Source organism: Taurulus bubalis (genome assembly GCF_910589615.1).
Source record: "Taurulus bubalis genome assembly, chromosome: 7".
NCBI classification, from domain to species: Eukaryota; Metazoa; Chordata; class Actinopteri; order Perciformes; family Cottidae; genus Taurulus; species Taurulus bubalis.
Genome location: NC_136595.1, coordinates 4,524,986 through 4,542,683, shown reverse-complemented (window position 1 = coordinate 4,542,683; position 17,698 = coordinate 4,524,986). Strand labels below are relative to the sequence as shown.

The following is a 17,698-nucleotide window of genomic DNA, read 5'->3' as shown; positions in this document are numbered from 1 at the left end:
ACACTTTATTCACTCTTATGTATAATGTCTGCCTTTTGCTGATATGTCCATATCAGCAAAAGGCAGACAGTATACGACAAAACGTATGTGGACATCCCTCGCTGGATAATTTTTTTGTTGAAAACAAATTTACCAAATTGAAAGAGGTACACTAATCATACACAAAAGGGTTGGGAATTGTAAATACATGTGCATTCATATATTATGACACATTGGGAACCTATAGTATACTGTGTGGACTTAAAAAACACAGTGGAAAGATGGCAGCTTCTCACAGGGTGCTGATTCCCCATATGTCAAGTAATATGAATAATTGCAAATTTTGTCAAGAAAATTTGAAGTGCAACGGTGTGTCCTATATTGACCTAATCCTGGGGCCCAATCTTGTAGGGACACTATTTTCCAATTTTATTTTCGCTTATATTGTGCTGTGCCTGTAAAGTTGAGTTTAATTGGACAGAGCACAAATAGTGTGGTGTGAGGGAGAAGTGTTGTTCCATTGCATCCTAACAGGTAAATCTGGTCATGCACCTTGTGGAGTCATTCTGAGGCCTTTCACAAAGACTGCAGTGAGCGGTGTGCAATAAAAGCCCTCAACATTCATAAATAGGCGACACAAAAAACTGAGATGATTTTAATTAAGTACATTATATAACCGGTCCCAAACCAGCAGCCTGTTTTATTTATAGATGGTATAGGTGCAGCAGCTCGTGGGCAGGTGTATGTATCACACATGAATCAGAGTCACGAGCAGGCGTCCTGCGGCCCTGTGGCGCACGCCCTAAAACACACAAGGAACAAGGAAGTTGAGCACCTGCGCTGCTTCGGATCCAGACCTGCTGAGCCTTCCACACACTCCGCGACACCGACAGGTAAGCTGTATTTATTACCATCACTTTGACGTTTTATCTCCGAGGGACGTGGGGAGAGAATATGTGTCGCAGTGTGTGCACGTTTCGATACTGGGGAGTTGTGCAACAAAAAGGTGACGACCAGAGGCTCGGATTAAAAAGTGGTGAAAGCCTCCACATATCTGGAACAAGGTTCCTGAAAGCTGCAGGTCTGCTCCTTTTTAAATCCAGGTTGAAGACTTTTGTGTCTCACTACTGCATTGTATTTCTTAAACTGCACTGCAACTTTTATTTTGTATTTTGCTTTTTGACCGTTTTAATGTTTTCTTAACTGTTTTTAAATCCTGATTTCTCTGCATCATGTTTCGATGCTTTTAATGGTTTTATGTGAAGCACTTTGCATCGCCTTGTTGTTGAAACGTGCTATATATACGCTTGCCCTGCAGCGGGGTCAGCGTGCACGGGACAGTCTTTTACGTGATAGCCTAAATAAGATGTAAGTGTTGTTAATGTTGAGAGGTGTCGTTGCAGCCCCACCATGGCGGAAGCGGAAGAGGAGAGAGGACCAGCGAGTGAGCAGCAGCAGCCACAGCTCTGCCCCGAGGACACGCAGCCCACCGCCCCGGCGGAGGGCACGCAGGAGCGGGCAGAGGGGGTCGCGGCGTCCCGCCCCCAGCGCAGCGACCTCTCCGTGGAGCCAACGCTGCAGCAGTTTAGGACCAGGAAGTTCTTCGTGTTGAGGGTAAAGACGGTCACTTCCCTCTGTGTGCTGCCAATGGGTCACTGAGACACTTTGACCAGGTTTAGAAAATCCACACCACGTTTTAGCAAAACATTCATGAGAATAACAAGTGTTGGTCTATTTAAATTAAATTAAGCTAGGTACAACTTTACTGTCCCCAACTTACTACTCTTTATTTAAATTGTACAATGTTACTTGTACTTAGGTTATACTTGGACAACATTAGCTTCATACTACAGTTGACAGCTGTAGTTATTTGTGTATTTAATTTATTTAGTGTTTATTGGCCATTTACAACATCAAACATACATGTTAGCTTAGCAATCGGTTGTACCAGAGTTAGCTCAATGCTAATTTTCATCTGCAGTCCCAATTAAGTTAGCAGTTAGCTCGACTGCTGGTTGCGATATTTCGATTAAGTTATATTAAGTTAAATTATCTAATTATAAAACACTGTATTTAACCCAAAAGGATGTAACGCTGGTTCAAGATTCAAGATTCAACATTCATAATATTTGTATTGTCAAATACACAGATAACAGTGTTACTCTGTACAATGAAAAGCTTGTTTTGCTGATTATAAAGCTTAACTTAGACTACATTAAAATCCAACATAAATAACAACGTTAACCTGTCAAAAGGCTGCATAATATTTATGTAATGTTTTAATACTTTAAATGTATTTTGCTAACTTCTGCACTCACTTTAGTAATCATTTTTCGTGCAGGGCTTTTACTTGTAACTTACTTGTATTTCAACATTGTGTCACTGTTATTGTTACCCCACTGTATGAAATGCTGAGTAATTCATTTTAGAACAATAACTGCAATCAAATCATCTTTGGAGACTAATGTCTCCAACGGCTAATGAGACTAATGGCTGATGAGATAATGGCTGATGAGATAATGGCTGATGAGATAATGGCTGATGAGATAATGGCTGGGCTTGTGAGCGGCCCAGTTTCAGCACGAAATGATGGTTCACATGAACAGATGCTGGAACAGCTGGAAAAAGTTGTGAACAGCACCAAGTGAAAACAGCGTGTTGTTCCTTTTCAGCGACAGTTTGCTTCAGTGGCAATGGTTTCTCAAAAGCATCACGTATTATAATTACCGGTACCTCCCTGGATCTATACGAAAATAAGTTGATTCACACATTGTGGCAAAAATATTAACAATATCATTGTTGTCAGTTAGCATATTTGCTAGCTAACCACTGCTCAGGAGAACAACAGCACATAGAAGGTACCTTGGGGTATATGAAACAGGTGATGCACCGCTTAAAACAAATTATAAAATAATGTAGCATCTCCACTCCCTGGCATGAGAGCCACAGTATAGGGCTATTATAACAATGATGGGCATACAACTAATGCACATTACAGTTATTTAACTATATACACCAGTGTACAGCACATTCAAGCACAATACAATAAAATACATTACCAAAGTAGCAGATATGTAGAAACTATTTTGCACGGCTGGATTGGGTTGCAATATGTTGCCAGGTTGGCTCAGCACCAGACTGTCAGGAACCCTCAATATGAACTCCTAATCTTTTTAACTTGCGACTGAAATAATAAAACGTGGAAGGATATAATTCCATGTTCCAGAAATGACAGTCGTGGAAATGAGTGTGGATCGCATTGTGAAACATTTGGATTGTGTAGTGTATTACGTACAGAAGCTTTCTCTTGTGTCTTCAAACACCTGTTACTCAGGTTTATACACGCGGAAGCTGCACACTCAGCGTTCTTCATTTGCAGTCATTTTCATATGCGGAGGCTTCATGTTTTTTTGTTTATTGTCATTTTGTTTGACACACAGACGCGCTGACATTTTGTTGGAGTGCCAGTCCCAGAAGTGCGTCTGCCTCAAAGATCACCCCTTAAGCTTTCTGTCACACATTGTGATTGTCACAATGGAAAATTAGAAAGTGACACCCGTGCATTTCTGTCTCCTCAGCCTGGCACTCTGAAACAGGCCGTCAAAGACGTTGAAGCTCTGGTGGATGAAGAAGTAGATGGCAGCATTCACAACGTTTGGCTGATGGCAGAGTGAGTTTGTGCCATTTTTGGCTCTGTAAAAAATCCTCAACTTTGGCTGAGTGGACCAGCCCTTTTATATTTGCAGGTCTGTTGTCATGCGAGTTTGACCACCCAGTCTTCATGTGCTTTGTGGACTTGGAGAAGGCTTGCAGGCATGTCACCCAGAGAGTCCTATGTGGGTTACTGACGCATATACCAGGGCCGTTTCTACGAGCCAACCGGTCCATGTATAACCAAAGTCTGGATGTTTTCTTGGCACGTCCAACTGGTAAGAAGCCGCAAGAACACGCTGGAGGTCTGGTCTCAGAACGTAGGCTTGTACATACTACATTGGGGAGGTGGTATAATAAAGTGTTTTTGAAGAACCATCAAATAAATTCTTTCTTAACTGGAGTGACAAGGTTGTCACCTGAAAATGACGAGGCAACTATAAATGCACAGGTTACAGTATCATGTGTTGCTCATCCATAATCCATCATTAACATATGTACAGTTTAACTGCAGATAATCTACTGCCCATAGGGAGTTTTAGGTTCTACACATGACCTACTACAGTATAGGTCCATATTGATAGAGACTCCCGTATTAATTAAGCCTCATACCATATTGCATGTCACACAAGTCAGTGCAGCAGCAGTGAACTAACTGCTTCCAACACGGAGCAAAATGACACGACTAGAAAAGGCATTTCCCAAGTGCACTTGCGAGCCGTCGGGTTGTATCACTCCCCGCACAAGCTTTCAGGAAACATTTTAAAGGCCGGCCGTGTGAGAATTAATAATGCATCCCATTTAGGCAGCTCTGTCCAACACGCGGTAACGCTTGTCCTACATTTGGCCCCGCAGTTGCCGTCGCTGCAGACTTGGATGTAGGATGTCTGGCGACACAGAGAGTGCATTACATGGCAATTCTGTGACGCTGCTGCAGAATTTCCCCAGAGGAAGGACGGTGACTTATGTTAGAGGCGCATGAGACCATTCCTAAAATCCGGCCCTGCTGAGTATTGTCGCTAGCTTTAGAAAGAGGAAGATGATGCTTTTATTGCTTTGACTATTCCTCTTTCGCTTTTATCATCAGTATCTCATTTGATTATGTAGATCCCATTTGTGTATGCGTTCACTGATCATAAAATACAAAATGTTGACTTACAAATAGAGTGGATGTTTTAATGCCTGTACCTACAGTAGAGCCGGTAGTCCAGCACATCCCTTAGTGTTGTTGCTCTGTCAGACCAACTGTCCGCAGCTTGTCAGACCACCCACGGTCTGACGGGGCATCACTGTAACACCTCTGTACCGTCCGCGACGCCGTGCCCAGTCAAGTTTGGGCGAACTCATTTCATTAGCACAGTCATAGCTCTTCACCCACATCTTTCCCATGATGCCGCTGCTGTTCAGTGAACTTTCTTTTCCTTTGACCCGCGGCTGCCAGCAGCAATCGAGTGTTTCATTCAGAGTTGGCCACATGAGCCCGGCTTGATTTGACTACATAGCAGCAGGAGGTTTTACAGTGTAGTAGAAGTGAGAGAATCCTCGGCTTATTGGCAATTCAACAACGTTGACTAACATGGTTGAATATGCAGTATTGATTATTAAGCTACTTGAACTACAGTAAAGTAGTAGAGTATAAGGGTGTGTCACATTTTGCTTATGAATATCAGTGATTAAACATAGTTTCCTCTTCCCTCACAATATAGTATTACAACAAGGAAATGATATGCACAGATTTATTTTACCTTTTTTTTTTTTTAAATTTAAAAAATGAAAAAAATTCGATATTAAACAAAGAAAAGAAAATGACACAGTGGTTGAACTGGTTATAACCGGTGAACATATGCTACCAGTGACGGGGGATTCGGCGTTGCTTCATTTCAGGAGTCACGAGGTAGATTGGTTGGGACCATGTCTGCAGTCTAAACTAAATACTTTAATCTACTGGACACTCCGACAGTGAAATAATTAACGAATGAACTGAAAACTTAGTGCATACCGTTGCTTATGCTTGTTACATATGCTACATACATAAAGACATAAAGATGTTCAAGGGATCAGACCAACTCATTGGATGTACATGAATGTGCTCTATGGGGTGAGAGTTCACACTGTAAAGAAATGGAGCAAAACTTTGGTAAAGAATGTGTCAAAATTAAAATATACCAAGAACGGATTCTAGCACACTCTCTCTCTCTCTCTGGTGTTTCAGGGTGGATCACTGGAACAATGAGAAGGAGCGCGTGGTCCTCATCACGGACCACTCCCTCCTGGTCTTCAAGTACGACTTCGTCATGTTCAACTGTGAGCAAATCCAGAGGATCCCGCTGAACATTATAGACCGCATCGCCCACGGACAATTCAGCTTCCCGAAGCCCTCCCTGCTGCAGTAGGTCCTCTCCTTAGCCCGTCAACAGTAAACTCATACCTTCATCTGCAGCTTCTACCTCACAAGGTCCTGTAGTTTGCGGTGGATAAACGTTAACCAGGAAAGTTCTGACACTTTAACTTAACTTCATAGAGGCACATACGTCGGCATGTGATCAGTGAGCAGAGCGGCATTGTGTCACAGAGAAAGCTTTGGATCTCTGGTGTCCCGTCTCCTTTTTCACTCATGTTCAGCGAGTCTATTTTAAAAATTGATCTTCGGAGTGTTTCGGCACTAATGGGAAAAAATGAAAAAACCTCACTTGGAGATTTACAAATATTAGCCCTAATTATCTGCTCCGTGCTCTAATTTGCTTCACAAAAGTAAAAAATCCCTTTTAGCACACGATTAACCGTTGAGCTTCAACACGAAACATGCCCTGTTTGCTCCTGGGATATTGTAACTTTTGTGTTCTCAAGCTCTGTGATCATTTTTAGAGGATGTAATGAAGAATGTAACGCGCAGCCTTTTTTTTTTTTTCAAAAGGTGGAAGTATGCATGGTTTACTTGAAAGTATGGACAGTGATCGGAGTTGTCAGTGAGAGCGGTGACTCGGCGCATCAGAAGGCCGTGAAGGGGGATTGGTGCAGAGGCCCGGCAGCCGGAGGGCAGCCGGCGGGGCAGCCGGGGACACGGAGCGAGCGGCCCGAAACCGACGAGGCAGCGAGAGCTCTTTTTTTTGGGAGGGGTAAGGAGTGCAAAGCTGTCACTTGGAGCTGTCGCTTAACTGATTAGTGGCAAAATTAATGTAGTCCTTTCATCCAAACCTTTTAACGGCGGCTCAGGGAATACCAAACCAACTAAAACTAATTTGATGAATAAAACGTAATGCGCTGTGAAGAGCTTAGAAGAACGCGGCCTGTATTGGGGGCTTTATCTCCGCACATTACGCTGAATTATACATAACGCGCTCGTGAAAGCCACCCGGGAGTCCAACAGCAAAGAGACGGATTCGAATGAGAAAGACTCGACCCTCAAACACTTCCCCTCTCTGTCTTCATCTTCACTACTTCCTCCCCGTCTTCTTCTCTGCCTGTCCCTCAGGAAGCGCCTTCTTTTGTTCGTCTAGGTCATTCTGTCTTATTTTTGGCAGAAAATTGATCTACATTAAAGTTCATGTGTATACGAGAACGAATCCTCCCCACTGCTGTGATGGTACAAGAAACTTTGTTTCCACATCACAAAATCAATGTGAGAGAAAAGTAGGAAAAGTCAGGCTGTGAAGATGATTTTGCTGCTATGTTTAATGTCGCTTTCCTTTTTCGGGTACACTACATTTTAAGAACGTTTAAGCATGCACTGATATCGGGCCGATACTGACTCGAAGAGCTGGATCGGATTTTGGTGACAACGGGGTCGATCTATTCAATTACATTCTGTGTGTATGTACTATAGACTTTATATACTGGTATTGTAATTCCTGTTTAGGTTTTGACCGATTTGTTGGTGCATTTAAAACATTTATTTCCCCGGTCAAAAATAATTAGAAAAAAAGCCGATAGTGCAGGATTTATTGTTTTAAGGATTACTCAATACAGTTATATCAATGTATTTATTTTGTATTACTAATTTAGTAAAGCCATACCTTACACATTGAATGAGTCTCTTATACACAGCAAGGCATGCAGTTCATTTAATTAAACACCGGTAGCCAGGAGGTGATGAATACTTTAGATTAGTATAACAACTACATCCCTAGTTGTATACAGACTAAACAACAGCGTGATTTTAGCTGAGCATTAGAGTTTCCTACTGCTTTCAGCCTTTACGCTAATCGTGCTACAAAGCTCCAATGGAGGTGAAGGAGAACAGCAGCGTCAGGTGATAATTATCTGAGGATTCACCTCAACGAGTGACACCCATAGACTGTATTTAGGAAGTGGATGTAGTCATCCTGTCCTCACCCTTTGGTTTGTGGATTTTGCCGTCGCCATGTTTTCGTCGCAACCAATGAACAGAAGTTACCATGTTTGGAATGGGGAGGAAGTAGAGACACCGTATACTAAGTAAGCCCGCCCTAAAGCATACCCTGCTTTATAGTTTATTTGTCCATAATTTACTAAATGAGCATCATGCTGTATTGAAGAAGACTTGCAACTATTGGACCTCTTTTTCTACCGGAGGAGTCGCCCCTTGCTGGTCAGTAGAGAGAATGAGAGCTTTAAGACACTTCCGTACTCGGCAGAACCAGAGGTTGCCGCCTAGTGACACCTCAGGTACAGTTAGTCGATACTCATTATCAAAATGAGTCACATACCCATTTTGATAATGAGTATCGGTTGTTGCCGCCTCAACGGGCAAACGGGAGAGTGATGTTGAGCTTCTCATCTGACACATAAGTCGACCTTGTCCTCTCAGCGGGGCTCTTGTGCTTGAGTTCTGTTTCACCGTAGACGTCTATGGATGATATCAGCTCACTGAATTGAGACTGAGAGCACTTTCATGAACGTTTGACCCCTTGGTGTTCCCGGGCCACCAGCTTGAGAACAAAGGATATCGAACTCCCTCTGTGGGGCGCGTTACTTGGCGTCGGCTCCATCCGCCTCCCTGAAACGCCCATGATGCCAATAGATATCGTTGAGGGAGCGCCTGTGTTTTTACTGCTGACGATTTTTTGTTTTCACCGCGCGATCTCCAGGTGACGGCGAAAGCACAGAATATTCTGCATCTGTGGAGAGAGATTGTGTTCAACGTGCCTTCTTTCCAAACTGTCTAGACAAACTAATTACCCGGCACTTCATATCTTGTTATTCCTGCCTGAAAGAGTTGGGAGTGGAGGTTTAAAGAAGCCCCACTAGAGGTTGCTTCAGTAACTGTTGAAAGAAATATATATATATATAAATATATTTTTATTGGAAATGATCCCAGCACAGCTCTACTGTTTCTTCATTTTCTTTATCTCAGAATTAAGATTTCAGAGGGAATGATGCCTTATTTAGCTCCCTGTGTCCAACGACTTCAAACAGTTTTGTTAACTAGAATTCCTTCCTCACGTTGCTGACTCAAGTGGGCTTTTTACACATTTGCACTGTTTTGATATACAGATCAATAGGGTATGACAGTCTTTGCACTAGGTCTTTTGCAGCTTCTCTACAAGCGGTCCTCCTCTCGTTCTGCACAAACAAGCAGCTTACGCGTTCAGACAGCAGAGGGCAGTCAGTACATGGTGGCTATTCAAGATCTCATTCATCAGCATTATGCACCTCAGCAGAGGATGACTCAATCAGAGCCACAGCGATGTGAAGCAGAAGAGTAAGAGGGATGTACACACACACACACACACACACACACACACACACACACACACACACACACACACACCACCAGTTGTCCTGTTTTCACTCCTAAACCAGATCAAACTACACACCTTTGGTTATTTTGGTGGGGATAAACCTTTGGGGTCACGTTTGAGGGGCGACGTCGCTGGACCAGTCGAATAAATAGATACGTCGCAAACATGGGAAGAGGAGTATTTATTCTACGCTTCGCTCCACTTTTGAGCTCACAGCTCCACAAACCGATTACTGCTCGATAATCTGCTGCGAAAAAGGTTAAAAAGATTCTGTTAGGGCCAAACCGGTGAAAATAACTACTATTTCTGCTTTATACTTGTTGTGGAAATCCCAAAGAGGTCGGAGCATCAAACACCGTCGTGTCATAATATTACTTCTCCAGGAACTGCGTCGGGATGACGGTGTTACGGATAAACAGGCGGCCGTGTTAACTGGTGACTTTCGGCCGGAAGTCACCAGTTAACACGGCCGTCTGTTAATCCGCAACACCGGCCGCTTCAAGCGCTACGAGAGCACCAGCAGCCAGTTTGATTCATGCTTGAGTTAACGTCTTTGACCAGCGCCGTGTCGCGGACTTTGTCCTGTGCGCCGTGCAGCAGCGCCGCTACGAGTGACGGGAAGTCCAGACGTTTGATTTACACGCGGACGGCGCAAAAAAGATCGATACTTGGCTTCCGTGTATCGATACAATATCGCCACGCAAACTATCGCGATACTATGCTGAATCGATTTTTCCCCCACCCCTACGAGCTACCCAAGCTAGCGCCCGCGATGGTGACGTGCAATGTTTCACGCAATATATTTTTCCCAAAATAGTGTCCCACCGGAGACTCTGGAGGGGGCGTGACTTCTCCTCTGTATAGAGCGGCGCAACTCGCACTTTGCTGTGATCGAGTAAAGAAAGAAATGTAGGCTGAGTTTGCATCGCTAAAAGTAAAAAGAGAGGCGCTGTGATTTAGTCTTGCACTTGCCTAAAATGTTGGTACAAACCAGAACAGATTATGGAAATAATGATATAAAATGTGCACACAGAGGCTCAGACATCCTGACTTTTCTTTCGATTATGTACAAAAATCTACATTTCCCATATTGCAACTCAATTTTGTCTTTCAGAGAGCCCCCGATGAGTACTCCTCATGATAAGTAAACCAAAACTTCAGCTCTAAAGTCAGCGGGATGGCCTTTTAAAATGTTGTACATTAACCTCGTCTTAAAACAACCAGATTAACTTCTGGAAGCACCCACGGGCAACATTACACTGCCAACCGGAGAGCAAAGCCATAACTCTAGTTTGTATGTCATGTGTTCAATTTGAATGTCATTTGTAATGGAGATTTATTTACTGCCGTATTTATATGTCTAGGATATTGGTGTGAATTTGAATATGGACCTGTGTAAACCCAAATATTTGGAGCATTGCAACAAGTTCTTAAGACCTCCTTGGTATTTTGACATCGAGGACTGGCATCGCACATTTTAGACCGACAGATGAGGAACTTTAAATTAGTTTGCTTAATAGATGAAAATAAAAGTTCCGGCACTTGTTTGGCACTTCTTCATCATCTGCACCAAGGGTGAAATTTCACACTCCCTGCTTCCTTCAATTACTTGACTCCGTGTAATTCACCTCAACTGCACTTTCATAAACAGGACCTCCGCGGCATAAATTGCAAAAAGAAATGTAAATACACACATGAATTTTCACCAATAGGCGTATAATGTTTTTTTTGGGATTCGCTGCTCTAAATTCAAACACCTTGGAGCGGTTTTTCCGCTCGTGGACTCTGATGTTCGGGGTGGAAACGTGTTTGCCAACAGCCCGCAGCTATGATATCACAGCTTTTTGCATCATGACATCCGCGGCACCGCGGCTGTGTGTTTTAGGCGTCGGAGGGTTGCACGAGCAGCTCCGTCATGAATAATGTAAATGTCTTTTCAAGGCCCGGACGTTGTAGGGAAGCTGTGTATAACAAGCGAGCTCTTTGTTATGTTCTAGTCATCAGTCCACCCCCTTGTTTCTCCCTCTGTCGTGCTTCCACATGGTGATGGAGACGTGAATGGATGGCTGACCAACCAGCGATCGCACCCCATGTGTTTGTTTTTATCTGAGTCGGTGTGGGACAACTGGAGACGGGTTGATGTTTATATCTGCTGCGTTGACTTATGAGTCCCAGGGAGGAATCTGTCGTCACTTTGCCCTTAAGCTCAGAATACGGCGTTGCTCTTATTGGCGTTTCCCATGAACAGTGTGGAAGGTTATAGAAGCTGCGTTTCCTCCGGTTGAGCCTCTTTCTCGAGGTGCTTGTCAGTCTGTTGGAATTGGCCAAAGCTTTTTATTATTCCCATTCAGATTAAGTTTTCTCCCCGCACAACATTTGTGTTTGGTCATAACTCCTTCCATTTTGACTTGAACTCACTACAAAACACGCTCAAGCTAACATCTCTCTCAACATGTTCAAACAAAAGCTGCAACAAATCATAGGTAATTTACCTATGTTGTTTTTAGCCGTGTTCTCATGTGTTTGTCATACTGTATTGTATCTGTGCTGTTTGTCACTTTGTGTGGACTGTGCTTCTGCCTGTTGGCCAGGTCATCATTGTAAAGGAGAATTGGTTCTCAATTGATTTTACCTGGTTAAATAAAGGTCAAATAAAATACAATTTGCTCTGGAGGAGGCGCAACATGTTTAGCAGCACGTTGGATAGTTCTTGTGTAAACAGGTAGAGCTGATCGCCCTTATGATCCACCATTGTTTCGCCTCAGGTGTAACTGGTCAAAGTGTGACACACTTCATTAAAGAAATCGGAACACCGTTGGGGAAATCTCCCGCACCCTGATTTATTTATCGTCCTTCTTACTTTTGGATGCAAACCAGCGGGTTCATTATAGATAAGACTTTGCAGAGTTCCATTTTTTTTTTTTGCCCATTGTTAAAGTTGTTCAGATCCGATTCACAAAAAAACGGCCAATTCAGAGTAAGAAGCTTCACTTCATGACCCATGTTTACACAACTATTATATTGCTTTTAAGAGGTTAAGAAAGCAGATTTGGGGTTTGAGTATTTGTTTGTGTTGCGGCAGATGACTCTAAAAACATAACACATGACACGCATGTTTTAACAAAGACACAGTGCCGAAGGAAATGTGGAAGTCTTGGCATTTTGGATATGCATTCAGTAAGCTTTTGCGTTTATGAAATGTTCATCAACTATGGTAATATTACAGTTATAGATATAGTATTTATTAAATGATAAATAATGTTTACAATGAAACATGACAATCTCTCTGGCATCAACACCGTCTGTCAACCAATCAGATTACTTGATTTAAGCTACCTGTTCTAAAACCTTTCATGCCCACAATACCAGGAGCATATTGTGTTACAAATGAATTGTTTGTCATCCATTGTTTTCTTAATTAATCAATTAATCTTTTGGTATATATAATATCATAAAATAGTGGAAGTGCGCCCAAGATGACCAACCCAGCAATTCAACTTTGATTAATCCCAATAATTCATGATTGGGACATTATAGTACAAGCCTAACTTTATAAATATCCTCCTTTGAACACACACATACACTGACGCTGTGTTCACACTGCTAGCAACAAAAGCAACAACACTGTTAGCTACATCGTCGTAGCGTCGCTCAAGCGCTCGTTGATGGAGTTATGGTGTTAAATTTCCCCGGGAACCGTCCAACGGCGTTACATACGATTAGGACGCTTCATTGGAGCGTTGAAAAAAACACAAAATACCAGCTCAACTTAAGACCGTCTCAGACGGAGTTAGCATGTTGGATGTGTTTCCATTCACACGCGTTACAAACGTGAACTCGCCTTCTTCTCACAGGAAACGATTCCGTGAATGCTGGATGCTTTTCATCGGCTCTTGTGCACGCGGCGCCAAACACGCCTCCCACTCAGCTGGAGGTGCCGGAATAAAGTAGTTGTGTCGTAGATTTTTGTTGGCACAGACTTTAGACAAACTTTACAGCTTTGCTCGAGGTTGGATCCTGAAGAAAGCTCCTGCGGCGCTGCTATGAACTATGGGAGCTCAGGGAAGTGGTGGCTGTTCTGTACTTACCAAGATTTTTTTAATACATTGTTAAAAAAAATAATTATCGCACAGCTCTGAAAGGAGATGCAGAGGAGGGTGTTTTGAACTCACGGTGACCCTTCACCTTTTGATCGAAGACACTGTATGAGACAGTCTTAGCGACATGAGAGCCACAGATCACACCTGATGGACAAACAGTAGAGAGAGAATCTTTACAGCATGCAGATGAGCATCATCTCAAAGATGGGATCTAGGAGCGTTCAGAGGTCTTTGGTTTGCTCTCTTCTTCTGGCGTTTCATTAGGCTGAGCGAAGATATGACCCCGGGGCTTTTCCATGAAAGCCTGCGGTATTTGCTTTAATATGAGGAACACGCCGTAGATTACCTCAAGGACCGTAAACATGAGACAGCACTCACATCCAGTATTTGCCCTCAGGACAGATTAGTGCCGTTTCTTTCCCCATTATTCTTACATTGTTAACATGGAACCAACAGATGCAGTGGTCCGCCTTTTGGGGAAATAATGTGAACTGATGTTGAAGCAAACATAATGTTAACAGCTGCCAGGTTGCTGTTGGAAACAGATCCTTGGCCTGTAGTTGCCATCAACAACATGGTAACCTTTTCTTACATTTGAAAAAGGAGAGCAAACAGCAAGTTGTGTTTTCTTTTGATGCATTAGTTTGACTGTGGGGGGAAAAGTTCAACAAGCCCGTCAACGTCAGACAAAAGTGCAAAATATTCAACTGACAACAAAGCAGATTATCCCAAAAAGGACATTTGTGCATGTCACGTTTTCATTGGTGGAGCTGACACACAACTGCATAGTATCTTAATTACTCAAAATATAAGGCGCCCAAAAGCTGATGCCACTTTTAAACTTTTTTATTTATTATTATGTACAGAAAGGCACAGAGAAGTTGGGAACATTTTGGGGTTTTCTCTTTGTAGTACTTTTAACTGTTCTTAAATACATTTTTTTGCTCCCAAAAGGTCATTGGTGTAGATCAAACACAATATGTGAAAAATGCTAAATCCAAGGGTGAAAGGCCGTGTGTGTTCTTTCAGCATGCGTGTCCATTCTAGCTAGTTTGAATATTACATTATTCATTTATTCACTCAGGGATCGTGTATATTTCTGTGTCTGCGTCCATCTACAATTATTAGTGGAATAGATCAAATAAATTGAATTTCAATTCAAACATGTTCATCAAAAGCAGGAATCGCAAAAAAACTAAGTCCGGAAAATCTGAAAATACAAACTGCAGTTTGGTTAGTTTTTTATTAAAAAAATGTCAGTAATGTTTGTAGTAATGTTAAGTAACGTAATTTATATGGTGACTCACCTGTTTGAGTCGGTCGTGACACTGACGTGTGTGTTCCTCTGTGTCCTGATGTCCAGGAGGGCGGGGGACGGGTTGCGGGTCTTCTGGGACCGGCTGAGGGAACCCTCCTTCTCCTCCAGGTGGAACCCCTTCGCCACTGACTTCCCCTTCATCACCTTCACCGACCACCCTGTGAAGGACCTCAGCGCCGAGTTCGCCGCCCTCTGCGACGTGAGTAGAGCGACCGCCACAGCCTGACCAAGGCGAGACAGCTGCCAACAGGAAATACATGTGTTTATATGTGCGATTACTTGCCTGGTCCTCCCACCCTCTTGTTACAGATGCAGAGCTTTCAAGAGCGGCTCAAGGAGGCGGCGCAGAAAGCCCACGCCGTGAAGCCGTTCCCCGGGAAGGCCAACGGCGTGCTGGTCCTGAACCAGCTGATCCACATCGAGGCCTACGTGGGCATCATGTCTTTCCTCGGCAACCAGAACAAACTGGGATACTGCATGGCTCGAGGAAACCTCGGCTTCTAACACCTTCTGCTTTTCATGTAATAGTTGTGTTGTCGTTTAGATAGTCGGAGGGGGAAAGATGAAGACGCCTTGAATTCATGTTTGTATGTTCGTTCAGTCAAATTCTTTCAGGGTTGACCAAAGACGTTTCCATATTGGGGTTTGCTTTAGTGTCTTGTTGAAGCCTGGATTCTCAGGATGTTCTGTGTGAGGTTAAAACAAACTGTATGATCTCCCCCCTATGCTTATTACCACTGTGAAACATCCGCATTTCAGCACCGCTCCGGCGGATCTCGCGCTGCTCTCAGGGCGCTTTGTATTTGCTCCTCAGCGGTATGGTAATTTCCTAACGGGGCTCCTTTGTTCTTCCCCCGGTGTGTCTGTTAAAAATCTCATTCCCATGCTATTCAGCCCCTCAGAGATTCACCGGAGCACGGGGGCACATTTGTCAGTTTATAGTTTCATCATCCGCTGTTTATTTTTACAGTGCATTTACAGTTTTGGAGTTCCTCCTTGATTTGTGTGTTTTATGTGTCACAGTGCGTGTTTTGTTCTCTTGTCCTTTGTAGTGGTATAAAATATATATATTATATTTTTCTTTGCACTGTTTATGATCATACGCTAACCATGTCCATACTAGGCAAGAATGCATGTCCTGTTGCTGCTGCAGTGAATATTATCATCACACAGTAGAGCGTAACTGGGAGTTGGTTGCTACATTTTGAATCCTAATCCTCTCACAGTGAGGCAAATGTCAATGAGACACATCATTTAAACATTAAACATCTTTCCCAATGTTAGTCTGTGGGGAAAAGTATTTTTGGACCCGGTAATTGTAATTCCACCGCTTGACCACTGTGCCAAATTCACTTCAAGTCCTGGTGGCTTGAACTAGTTGGGTGATAGTTTATTAATACAAATGGCCTCCTTCACATTACACAGCCATTTTATTTCATTTATTTATTTTATATTAGTGCTGCTTTAAGTTCCTGATAAAATGTCCTTTGATTTGACTACATAGCAGCAGGAGGTTTTACAGTGTAGTGGAAGTGAGAGAATCCTCGGCTTATTGGCAATTCTACAACGTTGACTAACATGGTTGAATATGCAGTATTGATTATTAAGCTACTTGAACTACAGTAAAGTAGTAGAGTATAAGGGTGTGTCACATTTTGCTTATGAATATCAGTGATTAAACATAGTTTCCTCTTCCCTCACAATATAGTATTACAACAAGGAAATGATATGCACAGATTTATTTTACCTTTTTTTAAATTTAGAAATGCGGTCATGAACGTTAACGTCTAATTACAGAAAACCGCTTTTAAACATGACCGTCTTTTAAACCTTCAAAATGCTCACAGTAAAATATGTAGCAATTAAAACGTTGTTGTCGTAACACATCCACAGTTTCCACTTTCAGGAGCAAGAAGACCATGTGACACAGGCAACACTTCATTTGTATTTATTAACCCCTTGAAAACTGTGGCGCCCATATGGGCTCTACGGCAGATATTGCTATAAAAACTGTATAATTCACTTCTTCATTTACTCATAACCAGTAACATATAGACTGATATTTACACATCAGAACACACAACTTACATTATACTCTTTTATTATAACACCAACATTATACTCTTTTATTATAACACCAACATTATTCAAATAGCCCTAGTGGTTGCAGAGATATACCTTTTTTAGTTTGGGTATGCAATTTTCGAGCAGAGGCCTAAAAATAGATGGGTTTTTAAGCAACAATATAAATATATACACCCTAAAAAATGTGACCAATGGTTACTTAAAAAATGATGGCAACAAAGTGACACGTAATAGAATTGATTAGATTTTAAGTATTACAACTTTGAGTAAAAAGAATTGAATAAATAAATCGAAACAAAAACATGTAAAAGATCATTTTCTGTACACATGTTGTACTTTTACATGTTGCAACTTTTCCATCCTGATAGAGGAATCCTCCTCTGTTGCTCTCCCCTTTTCTCCCGGGACAGAGGATGTCGTATGTGTGATGCCAATTAGTCATTTCTGATTTTGGGCTGTACAATATGAATTGAATTGAATAATAAAATCTGGGTAAAATTTATTTGGATTCACTAAATAAAATAAATTATATCATCTCACATGTTAGGTCATTGTTGCTTAATTCAACACATTCTGGACTTAAATTAATTGTTTAAATTGGTATCACAGGACTTTAAATCTATTCAATAGTATTGATTATCACTTTTGTTGCCATCTTTTTTCTCCATCTAATTTACTTTCTTCCCACCGGTTACCTGAACAAACCATCAACACTTTAGAACATATTGGTGTTTTGGTACACGTTGATGTTGTAACCACATTTTATCCGGTTGGAAAGTATCAAGCAGTTTTCAACTATAAATCCAGGTTGAAACCCCGGCTGCACTGTGGATGACCCCGACTAA

The 17,698-nt window shown here is 42.2% G+C and overlaps 1 protein-coding gene across 1 annotated transcript; it reads left to right on the top strand.

The window, feature by feature from the left end:
* Window positions 1–833: 833 nt before the first annotated feature.
* Window positions 834–16,068, top strand: tprg1 (tumor protein p63 regulated 1). Its single transcript, XM_079220747.1, has 6 exons — window positions 834–872; window positions 1,383–1,593; window positions 3,558–3,649; window positions 5,843–6,019; window positions 14,814–14,967; window positions 15,078–16,068. The coding sequence occupies exons 2-6, from the start codon at window positions 1,390–1,392 to the stop codon at window positions 15,270–15,272; spliced, it is 822 nt and encodes a 273-aa protein (XP_079076873.1). The 5' UTR covers window positions 834–872; window positions 1,383–1,389; the 3' UTR covers window positions 15,273–16,068.
* Window positions 16,069–17,698: the final 1,630 nt, after the last annotated feature.